This window comes from Tursiops truncatus, chromosome 17 (genome assembly GCF_011762595.2).
Source record: "Tursiops truncatus isolate mTurTru1 chromosome 17, mTurTru1.mat.Y, whole genome shotgun sequence".
Classification (NCBI taxonomy): Eukaryota; Metazoa; Chordata; class Mammalia; order Artiodactyla; family Delphinidae; genus Tursiops; species Tursiops truncatus.
Window position 1 is genome coordinate 76782941 of NC_047050.1, and position 19999 is coordinate 76802939.

The 19999-nt window shown below is 65.8% G+C and overlaps 1 protein-coding gene across 1 annotated transcript in view; it reads left to right on the top strand.

Moving 5' to 3' along the window:
- Positions 1-5475: 5475 nt before the first annotated feature.
- ADGRB1 (adhesion G protein-coupled receptor B1) overlaps positions 5476-19999 on the top strand; it is a 71062-nt gene continuing 56538 nt past the window's right edge. Inside the window, exons 1-7 of the mRNA XM_073794863.1 lie at positions 5476-6447; positions 16872-17033; positions 17989-18099; positions 18455-18619; positions 18763-18927; positions 19289-19453; positions 19762-19926. Of these exons, the coding sequence (XP_073650964.1) occupies positions 5676-6447; positions 16872-17033; positions 17989-18099; positions 18455-18619; positions 18763-18927; positions 19289-19453; positions 19762-19926 (1705 nt within the window). The 5' untranslated portion in view covers positions 5476-5675. The remainder of the gene's footprint in view (positions 6448-16871; positions 17034-17988; positions 18100-18454; positions 18620-18762; positions 18928-19288; positions 19454-19761; positions 19927-19999) is intronic.

Below are 19999 nucleotides of genomic sequence, written 5' to 3' on the forward strand. Positions count from 1 at the left end.
ACGCCAGTCAGGAGGGCTGGGGGCAGGATCTCCGAGCGGCACCCCCAGCTCTGCTCATGAACGGAGGCTCTGCCTGTCGGCCTGACCTGCCACGGCCCAGGAGGGCGGCCCCCGCTGGGCGGTCAGGTGCCCCCGGGGGGCCTCCCCTGCGTGTTCTCCCAGCCCCACCCGGCCGCCGGCTCCGAGCCGCGGATGCCCACGCGCCCCTCCCCCAGTGCAGCCTTCCCCAGGACACACAGGCGGGCACTGTTCAGAGTGCCGGGCGGGACAACAGAGCGCCTTTTGTGGCTGGTGTCGGGGGATGCCATTGGCGGCCTGGGGTGGGTGGGGAGGGATGGAGGCAGGGCCTGGGTCAGGCCTGTGTGTTGGACAGTTGCGGTGGGGTGGTGGTGGGGTGGTGGTGGGGGGGGAATCCCACGGACTGAGGTGAGGCTGGAGGCTTCTGGAGGCTGATGGGTGGGCATCCAGCCCACGCCCCTGAGGCGCCCAGGGCTTCTGATCGAGGCCAGGGGCTGGATGGTCCCCCGTGCGCAGATACGTCTGGGACGGTGGTGGGAGGAGGGCGCGTCACCCCTCAGCGGGCGGCGACCCTGCCAGCTGTGAAGTGGGGCCGCTGCTGCTCCTGCCTCCTGGGGTCCCGTGTGCGGTCAGCGCTCAGTAACCAGCCACCGTCTCCCTCTCTCGTCGCCGTGACTCCAGATCCCCGTCCTCCGCCTGCCGTGGTCGGCTCTCTGGGGTCCCCCACCCCTCACCCCGAGGCCACCCTGCAGGCTCTGAGAGGCCGCGTGGTAGGTTCGGGGCAGAGGCTGGCCAAAGGGGTGGGGGCCAGACACCAGGAGGGTTTCCCTGCAGCAGGGCAGTTTGGCCCTGAGAAGGTGATGGGAGAGGCGGGGGCCTGAGGGGGCTTGGGTGCTAATTGGCCACCGTCCTTGGGACCCCAAGATGGGCAGGGGGTGATGGATGCCGCAATGACCCAGGTTGGGATATGGGAACCCGAGGACCAGACAGGGGGCCTGCAGCCCCAGGGAGACAGTCCCCCCGTGAGCACCTCTGGAGAGGAGCGACCCGCAGCCTCGCTGGACCCTGGCCCCGAGGCCAGGAGCCTCCTCCAGGCCCCTCACCTGTGGTCGCCAGGCTTGTAGAGTTTGACCCCCAGCGGAGGCCTGGGCGCTGGGTGTGGCCGAGGGGAGCAGGCGTGAGCCAGCCCGGGGGAGCCACAGCCCCAGTCACCTGCACCCAGTGTGGAGCCGGCCTTCTGCCGGCCTGGCCCTTCTCTGAGGCCCTGCCTTGGCCTCCGTGGGGCTCCGTCCTGGCCATGGGCTCCCCCTCCAGGCAAGCACTCCTCTCCCAGCCCCAGTCCCTGTCCCACTGCCCTGCACGTCCCATGATTAAACACTGAGCCTTCCTCCTGCTGGGAGCCTTGCACAAGCGTGCTACTACACGTGTGCGTGTGTGCAGACACAGTGCAGGCACGCACACACATGTGCGCCCACAGAGACGTAGGTGTTTGCACACGCACGTGCGTGCACATGTACGGGCACACGTCTACTCCCCCCAGCTCAGCGAGGGTCCCCACCGCCTATGGCCCACATGCTCAAGCTACAGGCCTGGTCACCTCCATGACCCTGTTTGTCCTCTGACCACCCTCCCAGCCCAGACACCACACAAGCCTCCCCCCGGCTCTCCCTGCCTGTGCCCCCTCCCCCATCAGAGGAATCCCCCAGTGAAGGTCGACGCTGTCCCCCTCATCCCGGGACCCTTCCCCAGCACTGCCCCCTCCAGGACACTATCCCTGGGTGCCAGGTGGGGTCAGGGGCTCCCCTGCACTCCCCACCCCATCTCAGCTCTGCTTGCCCGGGCCTGGGATGGATTCAACTGGGCGGCCTCCACCACGGCTGTGTGACCTGGGGCCTGACACGGGCGTCCCCCGGACCAAGGCTAGAGGGGACCTCTGAGCCGTTTATCCAAGGCCTTGTTGGAGGGTTTCAGGCAGGCAGTTAATGGGGGTGGAGAGGCCTCAGCCTCTGGAAAGCACCTGTGGGTCTGTTGGGGGCGGGGCGGAGGGCAGGGTGTGGGGTGCGGGCAGGTGGAGGGTGAGTGACCGCTGGCAGGCACGGGAGCTGTCCGTGCTGACGGCCTGGGCCTCCTGCCCAGCTCTGCCCCGAGACCCAGCCAGAAGAGGCAGGGCCAGGCCAGTTCTGTGGCACTCAGACTCGGAGCTGGGGCAGCGTTCTGGCCAGCAGAGCCCTGCCCAAGGCCCGGGAGGCGTAGAGGAGGCCTGGCCCCTGGTGGCCCCAGTGGTCGGCGCTGTGGAACCCTGTGTGAACACCCCATGGGCGGGCCCTGCTAGGCCGTCTCCTGGCCCCAGGAGCCTGTCGAAGGCTCATAGCTGAGCCTCAGTCCCGGGGGTGAGGCGTCCTGAGCTGCCACTTAGCCCCTGTCCCCATGGGCGCCTCCCCAGGGTCCAGGCCAGCAGCGTCGCCTCCACATCGCAGCGCCCAGCCGGGGCCGGGGCCGCTCTCTTCTGCGTCCTGCACATCCTTGCCCTGCCTCCTTCCTCGCCCCCAGGCCAAGCCCTGTGCTGCCGCCCTTCTACGGGGCAGTTCTGAACGGGGCGCTGCCCCGCACCTCATCCTCGCTTCTCCCTCTCGCCCGCTGTGCGGGACCCTGGGCTGGGCCTCGCTCCCCTGACAGGCCCTCAAGGAGCCGAGTGAGCTGGCGTGGATGAGGGCCAGCCAGCAGGGATGCTAGGAGGGCCCCGGCTCGGCCCAGCTCCCGCGGGCCCTGGGACAGGGGCAGGATCAGGGCCGGTTCTGCCGGGCCTAGGGCAGTGCCAGCTCTCAGAGGGCAGGGGCTTTGTGCGGCAGACCTGGGCCCAGACCCTGCCTCAGGCGCCCAGCACCAGCAAGCCCCCACCAAGGTTGTTCGTCTGTGGCCCCCACGTGCCCGTCCGCACAACCGCGCCATAGCAGGGGCCCCAGGATTGCTCCTACGGAGACAGAGTGCCCCGCGCAGGATCGAGCCCAACATTGGTCCCCTCCCCGCCACGAGCCCTGCTTCTCCTGTGCTTTCCCTCCACGCTGGGCCTGGCTGGGACGCCCCTCCAGGCCTGCGAGCCCACAGGGTGGTGGAGGCAGCTGTGCAGCCTTGAGGCTGAGTGTCTGAGACACCTGAGGCCAGGTGTGTGCGCCAGGCTGTACCCACATTCCACACGGGAGGGCTGTGGCGTGGGCCGCCAGGGGCTGGGGTGGGGAGGGGAGAGTGCGGGCCCGGCCTGGGCCATCTCAGGACCGGGCAGGCCCCTCTGGGGGAAGGTGCTGTGTTTTGGGGTGGCCTTGACCCCAGGTCAAGGGGGATGAGTCAGAAGGAGTCAGCTGTCGCGTGGCGGGGGTCAGGGTGGTGCTGGGGAAACGCCCGACTGTGATCAGGGTTTCTGCTGGGCTTTGCCGACTTCCACCTGGGATTCTCCGGGGCATCGGAGAGGGTTTGTCCCGGGGCTGGGGCCCCAGCTGGGGGCCTGGTGGCTGCATTAGGTCCCAGCCTGGGACCAAGGGAGGGGGCGCTGCAGCCGGGGCTGGGGTTCAGGTGAGATTTCGGATGCCATGGCCACCCCTGCAGGCAGCCTCCTAGGTCTGGGATTGACTGTGGGACCCTGGCCCCAGCCTCTCGGTTCCCACACATGGCAGTGGGTGGCCAGGGCAGGCGGCTGTGCTATGCTGGCGTCCGAGGCTGGCCCCCGGATGGCCTAGAGGCGCGACCAGAAGAGGGGCTTCCTGGAGGCAGGGGCCAAGTGCAGGGTCTGCATGAGGGGTCTGCAAGTCCTTTCCTCAGGGGACCTGAGCGTTGGCCACTGAAGAGCCCCACAGGGCCGCCCCTGGTGATCCGGAGCCCCTGCCGCGGGTGCCTGCTGCCCCATCTCTGGGTAAACCCGCAGGTCCAGCGCTGACCTCATGCTGGGAGAATGAGGCTGGGAAGTGAGGGCCTTGGCCGAGTCCACGCTGCCATGAGCGGGGCAGCCCGTGTCCAGCCATCCTGGCCAGCCCGAGGCCGCCCACGCCCAGCTCCCTGCTCTGCCGACGAGGCCTGCCAGGAAGGACGCCAGGAGGGGACTGCAGAGCAGTGACCGACCTTGTGTCGCCGGCTAGCTGGGCCCAGGCAGCGAGAAGCAGCGAGTCCCTGTGGGCAGGCGGCTGGCGTGCGCACGGTCGGCGGAGCCGAGGCGCCGGCACCAGGCCAGGCGGGCTGCGGGGGGCTGCCGTGGCTCCCCCCCCTTTGCCCACATGCTCAGCTGCTGCTGCCCGGACGACGCCCAGCAGGGGCTCTGGGGGGAGGGTGGGGAAGCTGAGGTTTAGGCAGAAGGAGCTTTGCAGGGTCCACGTGGAGGCGCATCAGGACGGGCAGCGTTGGCTCCCCGGGCCCGGGACGGCTCCGCTGTGTCCCTGCTGACCTGGCCCGGGAGCTGCCCCCACCCCAGGTGTGAGCCGGCGGCACGCAGCCAGTGCCCACTCCTGGTGCAGCGCAGGTGACCCCAGGGCCACAAGGTTGGGGTCAATCTGGGGGTGTTCAAGTGTGGGTACTGCCGCCCCCTGCCTGTGACCCCGTCTGAGCCTTGATTTCCTCATCGTGAGATGGGAGGCAGGGAGCGGCCTGGCTAAGTGGGGAGGGGCAGGCCGAAGCCTGGTCCCGGTGGCGGCAGGTGACTCCGGGGCGGGGAGAGGGAGGCTCCCTGGCAGGAACATGGCTGGTGGGCCAAAGGGGGCACCTGAGTGGCTGTGTGAGCAGGAAGGGGGGGCAATAGGAGGTGGGTGGATGTCACAGTCACAGCCAGAGACCCAGAGACGGGGCACCAATCCTACCCTCACCCCCCAAAAACTGGTCACTCCTGCTGTGACGAAGCAGAAGTGGGAGGGGTCTCTGCACCTGCACCGGGCAAGGCCCAGAGGGGCGGGGCTGCAGGGAAGCTGGGCAACGGCAGGAATGACCTGTCTCCTCTGCTCCCCTGCCCTGCATCCCCTCTGGCTGGGTTTGCAGATGCTTCCCTGAAAGAGGGCTGGAGAGGGGTACGGTCTGAGAGGCCACAGAGGCCCAGGGGCAGAATGGCCTCCGTGGCCACCCCACGGCAGGCGGTCGGGCCCAGAGACCGTGGAGCCACGCCAGGCTGCCCAGCCAGACGGGCACAGCCGAGGCCCCTGTGGCCTGCGGCCCTGGCCAGGGCAGCCCACCGCTTCCTGCTCAGGCTTGGTGGGGGAGGAGGGGCCCCGGCCCCTGGCTCCTGCCCCTGCAGGTGGACATGCTGGCAGGTGGCAGACAGACAGGTGGGCAGAGCAGGTGCCTGAGAGCGAGGCCAGGGCCTATGTCGGGGGCCCAGAGCCCGGGGCGGGCACTGCCCCCAGCGTGCCAAGTCCCAGCCTCCCCCGGGGGCTCACACGAACCCTCTCTGCTCTTTCTCTTCCAGCTGCTGCTGGCGGCCACAGGCAGGCACTGGGGCCCCGGACGTTAGGAGCCGCCCCTGCCCACTCAGTCGCCTGAAGCCGTCTCCTCCTCCTGCCCTCGCTTGAAGGCCCTGCCCCCGGCCCCGGCCCGCTCCGCTCGCTGCTGCTGGACCCTGGCATGTCAAGGCCTGGCTCGCGCCTGCCTGCCCAGCCGGCGGAACCCTGGCGGCCCCGCGAGCTAGGATGAGGGGCCAGGCCGCCGCCCCGGGCGCCCTCTGGATCCTCGGGCCACTGCTGCTGCTGCTGGGGCACCAGGCGGGCACGGCCGCGGGGACAGACGCGGGGCCCGGGGCCGAGCCGTGCGCCACGCTGGTGCAGGGCAAGTTCTTCGGGTACTTCTCGGCAGCCGCCGTGTTCCCGGCCAACGCCTCGCGCTGCTCCTGGACGCTGCGCAACCCGGACCCGCGCCGCTACACGCTCTACGTGAAGGTGGCCAAGGCGCCCTCCTGCAGCGGCCCCAGCCGCGTCCGCACCTACCAGTTCGACTCCTTCCTGGAGTCCACACGCACCTACCTGGGCGTGGAGAGCTTCGACGAGGTGCTGAGGCTCTGCGACCCCTCGGCGCCCCTGGCCTTCCTGCAGGCCAGCAAGCAGTTTCTGCAGATGCAGCGGCAGCGGCCGCCGCAGGACGACGGCCCCGCGCCCCAGGACGGGCCCCCCGGTCCCAGCGACGACTTCTCTGTGGAGTACCTGGTCGTGGGCAACCGCAACCCCAGCCGGGCCGCCTGCCAGATGCTGTGCCGCTGGCTGGACGCCTGTCTGGCTGGCAGCCGCAGCTCACACCCCTGTGGCATCATGCAGACCCCCTGTGCCTGCCTGGGCGGGGACACCGGCGACCCTGCCTCCGGCTCCCTGGTGCCTCGCGGGGATGTCTGCCTGAGGGACGGCGTGGCTGGTGGCCCCGAGAACTGCCTCACCAGCCTGACCCAGGACCGGGGCGGGGATGGCGCTCCAGGTGAGTGACGGCTAGGAGAGGCCCTGGGGTGGCTCTCTGGGCATACGGTGGGTGGGAAGGGTCTTCTCTGCAGGGCTGCCCTGGCCACCGATCCCCCGAGCACTTCGGGGAAGCCAAGTGCAAAGAGAGAAGTTCTCTGCAGGCTCGCTGAGAATGGGCAGGCTGGGTGCTTGCCTCTGGCCCCCAGGGTGCTGGGGTGCCTGCCTCATGGGTGGTGCTTGCTAAGTGCTCAGGGAAGGGAGGGAGGGATGGAGGGAGGGAGGGAAGGAAGGAAGAGCGGGTCTCATTTCTCCCAGGATGAGGGAGTTTTAGATTCCTGGCTGCGGGGAGGGTCCCTCCCGGTCCCTCCCTTTTCGCAGGCAGGACCATTCTCATGGGCCAGCAGGCTGCTGTGGCCTGTGGCCGGGGTCTGCAGGGGCCTCCTGGGACACGGGGGAAAAGTGAGCAGAGTGGACTCATGTGGTCAAGGAGATGCAGTGTGGGGCTTGCACTTGGTTACAGCCATGCAAACCGTCAAGCAGCAGCTAGTTACCCAGCGCCTGTGAGGTGTTCTAGGCGCCGGGGACACGCAAGGAAGACAAGAAACAACAAAAACAAAACAAAACAAAACAAAAGCCCCGCTCTCGCTCTCGCTCTCGCTCTCGTGGAGCTGCCTTCTGGGTCTGGGCGGTGTTAAACGGCAAAGCACAAGAAACAGGCACGTCAGGTGGTGATGAAGACACCGCAGGGGGAGGGACCCTGGTGGCGGGGCTGCATGTCACCTGGAGGTCGGGGGCCATGTTCGAGGTTCTGGGAGGGGTGCGGGTGAGCCCCGTGCGGGTCAGAGGGCAGGGCAGGGCAAAGGTGGGGTTGGGCGTGTGCTCAGCTGGTCCCACCTTCTTAGCAGTTTGGGTTCCTCGGTGAGACGGCCACCTGCACAGGAGGGCGCCATCAGTGGAATGGGACACCGAGCGGGCCCCCTGGCATCGGGCAGGAGGGAGACCCTGTGCGTGCTTGGAGCGGGACGCCCAGGGTGTCTCGGGAGGCTGGGGCCGCGTCAGGGGACAGCTCTTCACCGAACGTGGAGTTTGAGACACCAGACAGCGTGCCAGGCGTCCGGGGCCAGGCTGGGCTGGGCGTTCATGCGGGCAGGTCACCATGAGACCAGGTGACATGGTCCAGGGCTCTTGGTGTCTCCGGAGCCAGTAAGGCCGATGGATTCCTCCGAGTGACGTCTGTAAAGGCATCAGAGAAGCTACGTGGGGTTACAGAGGAAACCAGCTATCCTGGAACATGGTTCTATTCATGGGCCCCGGGCCATGGATCCCAGATTAGAAACCTCCGTGGAGCGGTGAGCATAGCTGGAGGGGATCAGGAGAGGAGGGAAGAGGCGGGCAGCGCCCCGGGAGGTGGAGGCGGTGTGGTGTCCAGGAAGCCGGCAGAAAAGCCCCATCTTCCATCAGTTGTGTCAGGGCCCCCAGCGATGGCGTGGGAGGCTGGGAGGGCTGACCTTCGGGCTGGGCAAGGTAGAGGTCACTGTGACCTTGGCGTGGGCAGACCCCGCAGCGTGGTGGTGGGAGTGGTCCTCAGGATGTGGCAGGGAGGAGGATGGAGCAGAGATGCCGGGCCGGCGGCTAGTTTGGGAGGTGGGCGGATACAGGAGGACCAGTGGGGCAGCGGCCTGGCCGGACATGTCGCTCAGCCACTCCCCAGTGGTCACCTGCCCCTGAGCCTCAGCGTCTTCGCTGGCAGAGTGCTGAGTGCTTTGAGGGACTCTTCAGTCACCTCAGACCTGATTGCCCTGGGGCCTGGCCCACACTGGAAACCAAAGCGCAAGAGCTGCTCTCTGTTAGCATCTCGGGGCAGTGACCGTGCCGGGTAGATACCTGGTACAGCTGGAGCCGTGTGGAGCTTGCGGGAGAAGGTCAAGGGGACGGGGCTGGTGTGATACATGTGTGGCAAGTGGCAGGAGCTTGTGGTGCTGTGACGTTGGTGCTGGAGGGAGCAGGCCCTGCTGCTGGAGTCGGGTACGGTGGTGGACAGGCCTCCTGGCCGGAGTTTGCATGTTATCATGAGAGCTGAAGGGCCATGGGGGGCTTTAAGCAGAAGGGTGACATCGCTGGGGCTGTACATGCAATGTCTGGCTCAGAGGGGGAATCCGGGGCAGGGACAGGGCACTGCAGGCATCCAGGAGGGAGCAGACGCTGGCCTGGGTGGGAGGAAGCGGGAGGATCTTGGGGGGGGTGGAGCTGACGGACTTGCTGATGCAAATGATGTGGGCGTGGAGGCAGGAGACGGCTGGACCCCTCCCAGGTTTCTGGCCAGGAGTGAGGACCTCGGCCGAGGTGGGGAAGTGGCGGGGAGGACCGGGCTGGGGTGGAAGATCCAGAGGACAGAGCGGGACCTGACCGTGACAGGCCCGTGGGTCATCTGGTGGGAATGTCGTTTGAGAGGGAGCCTGGGACCTGGCGCCCCAGGATAGGACCAGGTCAGGTTCAAATCCCAGCCCGCCCCACACTCGCTGTGTCCCCGGGCCTTGTCTTTCAAATGGAAAGAGTAAAAAGTCTTCTTTTCTTGATTGTTATGAGGAATGAGAACTGGGGTGAAAGTGTTTCTAAGCAGAAGCAACGGCAGTGACGCAATGCCACTATCTGTGTTTACTATGAGGTAGAGGATCTGGAGGGCTTGGGGGGCAAAGAGGCAGACTGGAGGAGCGGAGCTGTTTGGAGACCACAGCTGGGTGCTTCGGGCTTGCACAGAGATTCTGAGAATGGGCATGTTTGGAACTGGTGCTGGAAAGGGGTGGGCAGGCGTGCGTGTGTGTGTGCATGTGCTCATGCGCCCATGTGCATGGGTGTGTGCCGTGTGTTACGTGAGCATGTGTGTGTTCGTGCATCCATGTGTACACGTATGCGTGCGTGCGTGTGTACACGCGGCATGTATTATGTGTTCACATGCACGTTGCCAGTATGTGTGCTGTGCGTGCACGGTGTGTGTGTGCGTGTGTGCAGTGCATCGGGCATGTGTGTGAGTCTGTGCATGAGTGTATGGTTGGTGTATACATGTGTGCGTGCCTGTGTGCAGTGCGTCGTGTTTGTGCGCGTGTGCATGTGAGCGTGTGCAGGTGTGCACTTGTGGTATGTACTTGCTGTGTGTGTGTGTGTGTTAGGCTGGCTCTGTGCGAGCCGATTTCAGCAATCCTGACAAAGCGGAAGTCCAGGCTACGAGGCAGGGCTGGCAGTCTCGTGGAAGACAGTTCGGAGGGCATGAGGGCTGGGGCTGCCACCATGAAGCGAGGAGCTCGACTCTGCGGGGCGGGGGGCACGGGACATGGTCGCCCAGGCCCACAGGCAGCTCAGACCCCGTGCCCATGCCCTGGACTCAGAAGGTCCTGATGCTTCTGAGACCTTGGGAGTAAACCTGACCTTAGTAGTGGCAGTAGCCGCGTTCTGCGTTTTCCTTTGTGCAGGAAGCACCCACATCTCAACCAGTTAGCTCTTGCCAGTTGCCCAGAGATGGCTCCCCAGCGAGGCACCTGCCTCCCTGCCCAAGGCCTTTGCGTGGGCTGCTCCCTGGCCTGGAACGCCCTCCCCGCGTGCCCGCAGGGCCCCTCCCTCGAGTGCTTGCCCGGATAGCACCTTCTCAAGACGCCCTGGCCCTGCTGCGGAAAGCGGCAGCAGCCGCAGCCCTGCTGTCGCCTCACTCTCTCTCCCTCTCCCTCTTTCTCTCTCTTCCCACACGGTATCACCTGTGAGCACTGGAGAATTTCCTGTGTCCTTATTCTCCGCCCCTGCCAGGATGTACCCACCACAGGGCAGGGGAGTTTGCCCTGCTCTCTGACGAAGCCCCGTGTGTGGACCAGTACCTGGCACACAGCAGGCCCTTGATTAATTCTTGTTGAGTGGAAGGAGGCACAGAGACGTTAAGGCAGCAGCCAGGGTCACACAGCTTGTAAGGGGGAGACAGAGAGCAGAGCCAGCTCTTGGTCACCTGGTGGTCCTGCCTGGGGCTTCTCCTGCAAGAAGGAGAGGGTGTGTGTGTGTGTGTTCATGTGTGCGTAGGGGTGGGGTGGTATACGGACCAGAGAGGTCCAGCAGTAATTCAGAAGACACACAGCAGATCCAGACCCCGTATCTTGCCTGCCGAGCCTGTGCCCAGGGAGCTGCGTCCCCTCACGCATGCCAGGGGAGGCTGGGTCAGGCGCGTCCCTCCATAGCCACGGAGCCGGAGCCGGAGCAAGCAGGAGGCCCAGGCCAGCCCGTGGCCCATTTTCAGCCCTGCCCCCGCCCGGCCTGTCCAAATGCCACATGGCCACGTCACGCATCCGACTGGCAAGCGTTCCTCAGGCCAGAGCAACTGTTCCCTCTCCCCTGCCCCGCCGGCTGCCCCTCTGCGCTGCCTGCCTGCTCCCGCGTGCTCTCGGGCTGTCCCTCCTTCCCCCTCCCAGAGTCTCTCTGCGTTTTTCTGCCTCTGGTGAGATGTGCCGTTTCTCTCAAGGGTTGTTTTAAATATTCACGTTTTAATTAAAGAATTTTATTGCAGAAGTGACATGTAAGATAATGAAGAAGCCGCATCCTGAGGGCTGGGGGTGAGCGTGCGTGTGTCTCCTTGTGTGTGTGTCCCTGTGTGTGTGTGCCCATGTGCCCCCTCCATATGCCTGCATGGGGCGGGGGGTGGGGGGTGGGCTGGAGCCTGAGCGTGTGAGTGTGTGACATCCCGGGCATGTGCTGGGCCGCGATGCCGGCCTGGGGGCCGTGACCTGCCCAAGGCCACACGCCAGGGGAGATGCCGAGCGCTCCACCCGCCTCCTCCAGGCCCCTCGCCTCTCAGCTGGGGCGCCCCTGCCCTGAAAACCCCCCCCCAAGGGATTTGGAGTCTTTCCAACCCTAAATGCCCCACAACTTCCCTCAGGGGGAGGCTGCGAGCCCTCTCTGGGGCCTGCAGGTTGTGGAGGGGAGCTGGGCTGGGGGGAGGGACGAGTGGGGAATCCCAGGGGGAAGGGCGTGTCTCTGGAGTTTGGGGGCAACTGGGTGCTTGGGGGTGGGGAGCAGGGTCGGGGTGGGAGTAGGAAGGGTTAGGGCCTCCCTGCCAGGACTGGGTTTGTCATCCCAGCCAGGGGAGCTGCGCTTTTGCACAAGGGGCAATTTAGAAAAATCTGGAAAACAAGGTTTCAGGCTCCATTGTAGACAGCCCCCATTCCAGATGGAAATAGCAAGATGTGACCCCATGAAAACAATAAGTACGCACGGGGCATCACCCACAGAGGAACTGCCACGAGCGGCCAGAGCTCACCCCACACCACCCGGTGGCCAGGGAGACTGCAAGCTGTGGCCCTGCTGGGGTCCCACTTCCCTAAAAGGTGGGGAGAAGCGCTGTCGGCCGTATAGCCAAGGCTGAGGGAGGAGAAGAGACCTGCCCAGGTCATCCAGCGCCGAAGGGCAAAGCCAGGTGGGACCCAGCCCTTCGAGCTTGTAACGGGCACCCTTCTTAGGGGGCACCTGCCTGGCTCAGGGAAAGCAGCATTGAGAAAGTGAGCAACCCCGCAGACGGGGCCAAGTCGCCCCTCAGCTTCCCTTCTGTGAAAACAGGGATGGCACAGCTCCTGCTCATAGGGTCTTGGCGCCTCTGCCACGCTTGGAGGAGACCCCCTTGTCCTCCTTCTCTGGCAAGTGGCCCCGTGGGCAGTGGGCACGGCTCTCAGCCCGTCCTGAGATCCAGGGGTGCCTGCGGCAGCTGGGCAGACTGCTGGTCACTCGGGCCCCGATAGTGGGAGCTGCAGGCCTTGGTGAAGGATGCACCAGGTCTGGACCTGTGGAGCCAGGGGCGCTGTGGACTGGGGATTGGGTTGGAGAGGGGCTTCAGGGAGCTGTCCAGTTTCCCTGTGGTCCTCATTTGCACATCCATGTAGGGGGCTGAGAGGAGGAGCCTGCATGCCGCAGTACACACCTTCACTCGGTGGGGGGTAGGGGTCCGCACAGGGGCTGGACTTCGCCGAGGTGGATGTGCACGGAACCCGGCCTGACGGTCGGGGAAGGGGCGGGGCGGGAATGGGCAGGGGCTGACCCCCCAGCCGGGTGCTGCCTGACCTGCTAGACTGGGGAGACCTCTGCTGGAGGAGACGGGAAGTGCACCGCTCCCCTCCTCCAAAGGGGACCCAGGAGGCGGGAAGGCCCAGCGGGAAGAGGGCCTCCCCCCCAGCGCCCTCATCCCAGCTGACTGAGGGCGCAGGGACCAGGGAGGCCATGGCCTGAAGGCTGGGGCACCGGGGTGGGAAGGGGGCCAGGAGCCCCCCTCTCCGTGTGCTCTCTCTCCTGGGCGGCCAAGGCTGCCTGGCGGCCATTAATTGGCTCTATTCATCCCTTAATGAGATGGAAATGAGGCTTCCAGACAGAGGGGGCATTGAGCCCGGGAAGAATGGCGGCTTCTTTCCGGGCCTGGAGGGGCAGCCCACCCCCCAGCCTTGCCCACTCCTCTGCTGCCCCCTCAAAGCCCACCCGGCCCAGGAGCACCGCGGCCACCCAGGAAAGGGTGGCCTGAGTTCCCCTGTGCCCAGCTCTGCGGGCCCCAGGAGCCCTGCCTGGGTAATTCCCTGGTCGTGGCTGCATTTGCTTGACAAACATTTATCAGGTGTCAGCCGTGGGGGGGACACACGTTAAAAATAAAAATGATAACAAAGATAGCAGCTACCATTAACCGAGTGTTCATCGGTGGTGGGAGTGCGGCCAAGGTCGGATCGGTCCGTGACTGGGATCAGGGCTCAGTATGTGACAGGGGATCAGGGATCCTGTGTCCAGGATCAGAAGGCAATCTGTGAAGAGGATTAAGGCCCAGTGTGTGGTCAGGGTCAGGGCTAGGCCTGGGGGGCAGTCTGTGCTCTGAGCCAGTGGACCCCCTGCCTGGCCTCTCCCGATATGACCCCTCCTCTCCTCCCCCTCCCCCCACCACATCCCCACCCCCTGGGTCACCAAGGTAACCAGCCCTGAAATTGTGGGTGTTTTGGCAGCGGAGGCCTAACCTGAGTCTATCCTGAAAGACTGAGCTCTGCGGCAGTTGCCATGGGAACCAAGTGGCATCCCGCGATTAGCCAGCATGGACACCCTCTCTCTCCCACCCACTTCCAGCTTCCGCGTCACTCAGGCTTCCGCGCGGGGGCTGGGCTGGGGCAGCAAGGGGGGCCAGGCAGGACGTGTCCACTTTGTCCCTGCCGGCAGGCCTGTCTCCCTGGACTCCAGGCCTCCCTGTTCCTTTGTCTCAGTATGACGGGACAGGGTGGCTTCAGCAGGTGAGACCACTGAGGCCTGGAGTGCCAGGCTGGGGGTGGTCCTGGCGGGCAGCCTCTGCCTGGGGGGCAGTGTAGGGGGAGCGCTTGGAATCTGATCATGGGTCCAGTCCCAGCTCCTCTCCTTGTCCGTCCGGTGGGTAACTTGGCCTCCCTGTCTGCACCTGCCAGGTGAGCGTGGTTGCGGGGCTGATGGTCCCCAGAGTGAAGGCGCCTAGAGTGGCAGCAGTGAGGGCCCCATATCTGCGCAGCCTCAGGGCCGAGCCGCTCACCAGTCCTGCCCACCAGTCCTGCCGTGTGCACCTGGGGGCTCCCCACCCCCTCCCCCGGGGCCCTGGCCTGTTTGTCTCTCACCCCCAGGGCATGGACATTTCTGTCCACAAGGAAGTCGTATTTGTGTAGCGTCCTCCATACTTCTGGTTCTTACTCAGCCCTGGGGACCCTGGCGCCTGTCTTCTGAGGCTCGGGCCTCCATGCCTCCTCAACTCTAGGGCAGATCCTCCTTCCGGGGGCGGGGGGGGAATCGCCAGCCCCTGACTGTCTGGACCACCCCTCTTTGAGCCTCAGTTTGCTCTGCTGTAAGTGGGGTGAGCACTTGGTTCCTGGGTGGACTGGGACTCGAGGTTCCTGAGGCATCTGGCACGGAGTGGGGGAGACAGGGGTGGGGGAGTCAGTACTCGCCTGCCCAGGATGCCGCCCTGAGAGCCGGCCTTGAGGGAAGCAACCGTCCTTGAAGGGTGTATGGGCCGGGTCCAACAACCTGGGCGATTCCTGCTCGGCCCCCTCGTAACTGGGGGAGTACGCGCATCCCGTCACTAGGGCAGGCCTCGATCTTCCCATCTGAACAATGGGAGCAGAGAGGCCTCCCTTGTGGGAGCACAAGCCGTCACGCCCAGACCCAGGAAGGGGCTCAGAACCGGGCCCCTCGGCCCCCTGAAGCGAGGGTCCCTGCAAAGCTCAGTCGGGCTCCCACAGAGTGAGAAGCTCCTCCCTGGGCCGCCGCTGCACGGCTAGGAACCAAGTGTTACTGCGCGTGCGCGAGGGGCAGAGCCGGGTCCACGCCCACCCCCAGACGACAGCGATTAAGGTCCGAGCCGGCCCCCGCTACGGGTCCCTGTCTGGGTGCGTCGGCCCGCCCACCTGCCCCACCCACCTGCGTGACCCACCAGCATGGCAAGTCTGGAGGACAGGAGGCTTGACTTCTGTGTGCCCTTGGCCCGTTGATGCTCTTCGTCTCTGGGCTCAGGGGGAAGTGAGACGTATGGGAGGGTGGGTTCTGCAAGGGGAGAGAAGATTCCTCAAGGGCTTGGGGGCGTGGAGGGAGAAATGAGCCCCGCCTTCCAAACCGGGGAAATTGGGCTCCCTCCCCCGCCTCCCGTTCATTTGCTTCCGGCGCCCCCTGCTGGTCGGTTCTCAGCACAGGCGCAGGGACCACTGGGAGGGGCTCTGGCACCTTTCAAGCGGCCCTCCACAGACCAGAGCACCTGGACGCCCAAGTTGCTGCCAATCAGAGTTCTCTGGGATCGACTCCGACCCCAGTGACGCCCACACCTGTCGTCGCCCAGCCATTTCTTGCCATTTACCCTCACAGGTGTAAGTCCTAGGAAGTAGTGCCCTCGTCCTCTGGCGAGGGGTGTGAGGCCAGGGCAGGGTGGACTTAACCATCCCATGGTCGTGGGTGCTGGGGCCACCATGTGAACCTGGCCTTTCGGCTCCAGTGCCCACCCTCCAGGATCTGCACAGTCCTCATTCCCACCCTATGTGCTCCCCAGATAAGCCAGCCTCCAGGAGGCATCAGGGACGCTCCTGCTGGGCCAGGTGTGACCTGCCCTCGGCCAGCCTGGCTCCCCTGCTCCAGCCCCGGGTGAGCAGGCAGCATGGGGCAGTGGCCCAGCTCTAGTGCAGCTCCCAGTGCTGGGCCTTGGCAATGCCATCTCCTCGCCTCCTCATACATGGGTGCCGTGTCGGGGGGGCTGGCTGTGTGCAGGGTGCCCGGCGCAAAGTAGGTGCTCGGTGAGGCTGCGTGCCCTTGTTGAGTCTGCCCTGACCCTGCTATGCTGGGAGTGTAGGGGCCCTGGGGTTCTCCAGGACAAATGGGGTGGCGGCACCAGAGTCCCTCGAGGCAGGAGTGATCTGGGCACCTTAAGTGTGGCCTTTGAACAGAAAGCCTGGATGAAGCGGCCCCTTCCTGAGCGAATCAGTGCAGCCTCCAGCTCTGGCCCAAGATGTGTGGCCTCCCTGCTTCTCACCCCTCAATGGCTCCCCAGTACTTTGAGGCTGTCCCTCTTAGTGTCCTTGGTGGCACTGGGGCCACCAAGGGGCTCAGAACTTCAGGGGCACGAGGTCATGATGGTTGGGGGGACGGGGCCGGGATGGAGAAGACCCTTGAGAGGGCTGAAGGAGGGTGGCCATAGGGGCCTGGAGGCCCTCAGCAGCCAGTGTCTGCTGGGTCTGGGGGACGCTCCGTCTGGCGGGGCCCTGGGTGTGAGACCCCACTCGGCTACCAGGGGTGGGACCTCGGTCACCTCTGGTGTCCCTGCGGGAGCTGGGGGAATGAGCACATGGGTCATGGCAGGGGATGGGGGGATGAGCAAACTGAGGCTCAGAGGATACTGGACTGAGGACCATGGGGAGGGGGTTCAGCAGGGCGCGAGGCTCGGTGCCAGGCAGGAGAGCCCCTCTGCCCCCAGCCCATCACCCGGCCCTCGATATAAGGCAGCCCTTGGGGTGGGCAGGGGTGTCATTCATTCATCCATTCATTCATTCTCCAGACCCACCTGGGGCTCCAGCTCTGTGTCCAGCCCCACACTGGGGACCTGGATTCAAAGCCAGTGGAGACCCTGGCCCAGGTGCCTGTAGACAGAGCCGGAGAGCACAGAGACTCCAGAGAGAAGTGGGGTGGGCCCCGGACCACAACTTGCCTGGCACCTCTGCCCCTCCCGGCCCTGTCGGCCTCTGCTTCACACTCCATCACCAACCCCGTCCAGGCCCACACTTGCCTCCTAGCTGACCCTCCAGGGTGCTATGCTGGTTCCGACGCGGAGGCCTCTTCGCAGGGGCTGCTGTGCCCCAGATCCCTGCCTGGGAGACCCCTAGAGGTCACTCCCCGAAAGACACCGCAGCCCTTTGCCCCTGGCCCTGACCCCTGCCCTCTGGTCCCCACCAGGCGGCTGGAAGCTGTGGTCCCTGTGGGGCGAGTGCACGCGGGACTGCGGGGGAGGCCTGCAGACGCGGACGCGCACCTGCCTGCCCGCACCGGGCATTGAAGGCGGCGGCTGCGAGGGGGTGCTGGAGGAGGGCCGCCTGTGCAACCGCAAGGCCTGCGGCCGTGAGTGCGCGGACAGGCGGGTCCCGGGCGGAGCCGGGGGAGGGAGGGGCTCGGGGCGGGGTCAGGTGGAGGCAGGAACCAGGACTGGGCCGGGCCGGGCGGGGAAAAGGGCGGGGAGGGGCGGGCAGGGCCTGGCCAGGTGAGGGAGGGAGGGAGGGCGCTCGGGGCGGGGCCGGGCCAGGCAAGGCCTGGGCTACGAGGGGCGGGACCTGGGACAGGGGCGGGGTCAGAGGGTGGAGCCTTCCAGGGGCGGGACCAGTAGAAGTAAGGGCCCAGGAGGAAGGGTGGGACCCGGTGTTAGGACTGGATGGGCCTTTCTTAGCAACTGTGGATTGGGAATTCTGGGGTGCACGTGGAAAGCCGGCTGAGGGGCTTGTTCCGCCACCGCCATCCCTAGCCCTGGCCAGACCCGACTGTCCCAGCCGGATGCTGCCTCCAGGATGTATTTCTTTAATAAGGCTCTCTAATGACCTCATGCATATTTTAGCTGCTTCCATAAAATTAAATCAAGTTATAATGAGATTGTCATTCTTCGGGTTGTTTTTTCCCCGACGAACTTTCCTGGGGAGAGGAGCTCATCTCCGAAGCCTGGAGAGGGCCCTGGGGTGTCGGGGCTGGGCCGCGGGGGGCAGGATCGCTGCCGGGATGCTCAGCAGCGGAGAGCAGTAGCCATTCAGACGTGCTGACCCGCAGGTGACTCCTGCGGGCCCCGGAGGAAGAGAGGGAGGGGCGCAGGGCAGGGGAGACTGGACCAGACAGGGATTGGCGCCAGGCCAGGGTGCCCTGGTCCCGAGTTTCCCACCTGTCCGGTGCGGCCAAGTGGCCCTGGTGCTGACAAGCCCGGACCCCGCTGCGGCTGGGGACCGAGGGACCAAGGGCCGAGAGCGCCCCTCTAGAGCTGCAGGGCGGGGGCTGCAGGCCACGGCCTGGACGCTTACCTGAACCCGCCCTGCAGCCGCCGGGCGCACCAACTCCCGGAGCCAGTCCCTGCGGTCCACGGATGCCCGGCGGCGCGAGGAGCTGGGAGACGAGCTGCAGCAGTTTGGGTTTCCTGCCCCGCAGACAGGTGAGTGGCAGCGGCTGGGCGGGGCTGACAACGCAAATGCACTAAAACCCTGGGAAGTGGGGAAAGTTGGTTTCAGGGGACTAGGTCTTTGGGCAAGTACTATACGTTATTAATTGCTGTTGCTTCTAAGTAATGACTGTAATAATTTTCCATAATTAGACTAACCTCTCAGGTGCCAGGCTCTTGTCTCCAGGCACACTGGATTTAGGGGAAGTGGTGTGAGGAGAAGGGGACTGTCGAGAATAAAAAACGGGTGGGGTGCTCAAGGGCTTTGCTGCGGCCGCCTGACGGTCTGACCGTAGCTCGGGTGCAGGGGCAGCAGCAGGCCTGTGATGCTGTAGGTCTGGGCCCACAGGTGACCCCGCGGCCGAGGAGTGGTCCCCGTGGAGCGTGTGCTCCAGCACCTGCGGTGAGGGCTGGCAGACTCGCACGCGCTTCTGTGTGTCGTCCTCCTACAGCACGCAGTGCAGCGGGCCCCTGCGGGAGCAGCGGCTGTGCAACAACTCCGCTGTGTGTCCAGGTGGGCGGCGCGCCGTGGGGGGCGGGGGAATAACAGGAGCAGGGGGCGGGGCGTCCGGGTCAGAGGGCGGGGCATCAGGGGCGGGTGACCGGGCTGCGGGCTCGGGCAGACAGGGGTCGCAGAGTGCTTTGTTCCTTCCGTAGTGCATGGCGCCTGGGACGAGTGGTCGCCTTGGAGCCTGTGCTCCAGCACCTGCGGCCGCGGCTTCCGGGACCGCACGCGCACCTGCAGGCCACCCCAGTTTGGAGGCAACCCCTGTGAGGGCCCGGAGAAGCAAACCAAGTTCTGCAACATCGCTCTGTGCCCTGGTAGGTGAGAGGGAGGGCGCTGGGTGAGGTGGGACAGGGGCGGGAAGGGAAGGGAAGGGCCCAGTGGGCCACCGGCCAGCCCTGCCCTGGGAGCCCCGCTTTGCCCGCTCAGACCCACCTGCTAGGGGGCTCAGGTTGGAAGCTCAGGCTGTGATCAGGCTGAAGGTTGGAGACCTTGGGGCGTTCTCACTCGCGTACCGTGGGCGTTGGGGTGATGGGCCCTCTTGGGTGTCACACCCATGCCTCAGACTTCGTGGGGGGGGGCACACCTGTGGGGTGTTCACACCTGTGCCCCAGGCTGGGTGTGGGCCCTGGGTGTTCACGCTGCCTTCCTGTCCCCTTCCTCCCCTGGGCCGGGCAGTGGATGGAAACTGGAATGAGTGGTCAAGCTGGAGCTCGTGCTCCGCCAGCTGCTCTCAGGGCCGGCAGCAGCGCACGCGCGAGTGCAACGGGCCTTCGTACGGGGGCGCCGAGTGCCAGGGCCACTGGGTGGAAACGCGAGACTGCTTCCTGCAGCAGTGTCCAGGTCAGGGCCATGCTCCAGGGCCTGCGGGTGGGGGGATCTGGTGGGCGTGAGCCACTCGGGAGGGGTGAGACCTCGGGGGGCTCCTGGTGGGCCCTTGTACACGGCCCTGGGGGTGTGGGGGGCGGGGGGGTGACCGTGAGGGACCAGTGCACAGGAGGCATTTGTCTGATCCTGTATCAGTCTGGGCTCTGGCTTCCCCGCCCTGGGTCTCGACTTCTTTCTCCTCGTGGCTTCCTGCCCCTGCGTCCCTGTGTCCGCACCCTCCTCACCCCCATCCTCGTGGCTCTGTGCATGGCCGTGTCCCACAGTGGACGGGAAGTGGCAGGCCTGGACGCCGTGGGGCGGCTGCAGCGTCACGTGTGGAGGTGGCACGCAGCGGCGGGAGCGCGCCTGCTTGGGGCCCTTCTTCGGGGGAGCAGCCTGCCGGGGCCCACAAGATGAATACCGGCAGTGCAGTGCCCAGCGGTGTCCCGGTGAGCGTCCCGCACTCCCACCCCACCGCTGGACTCTGGGGAGGGGCCTCCTGAGTGGCGGGGGAGGGAGCTT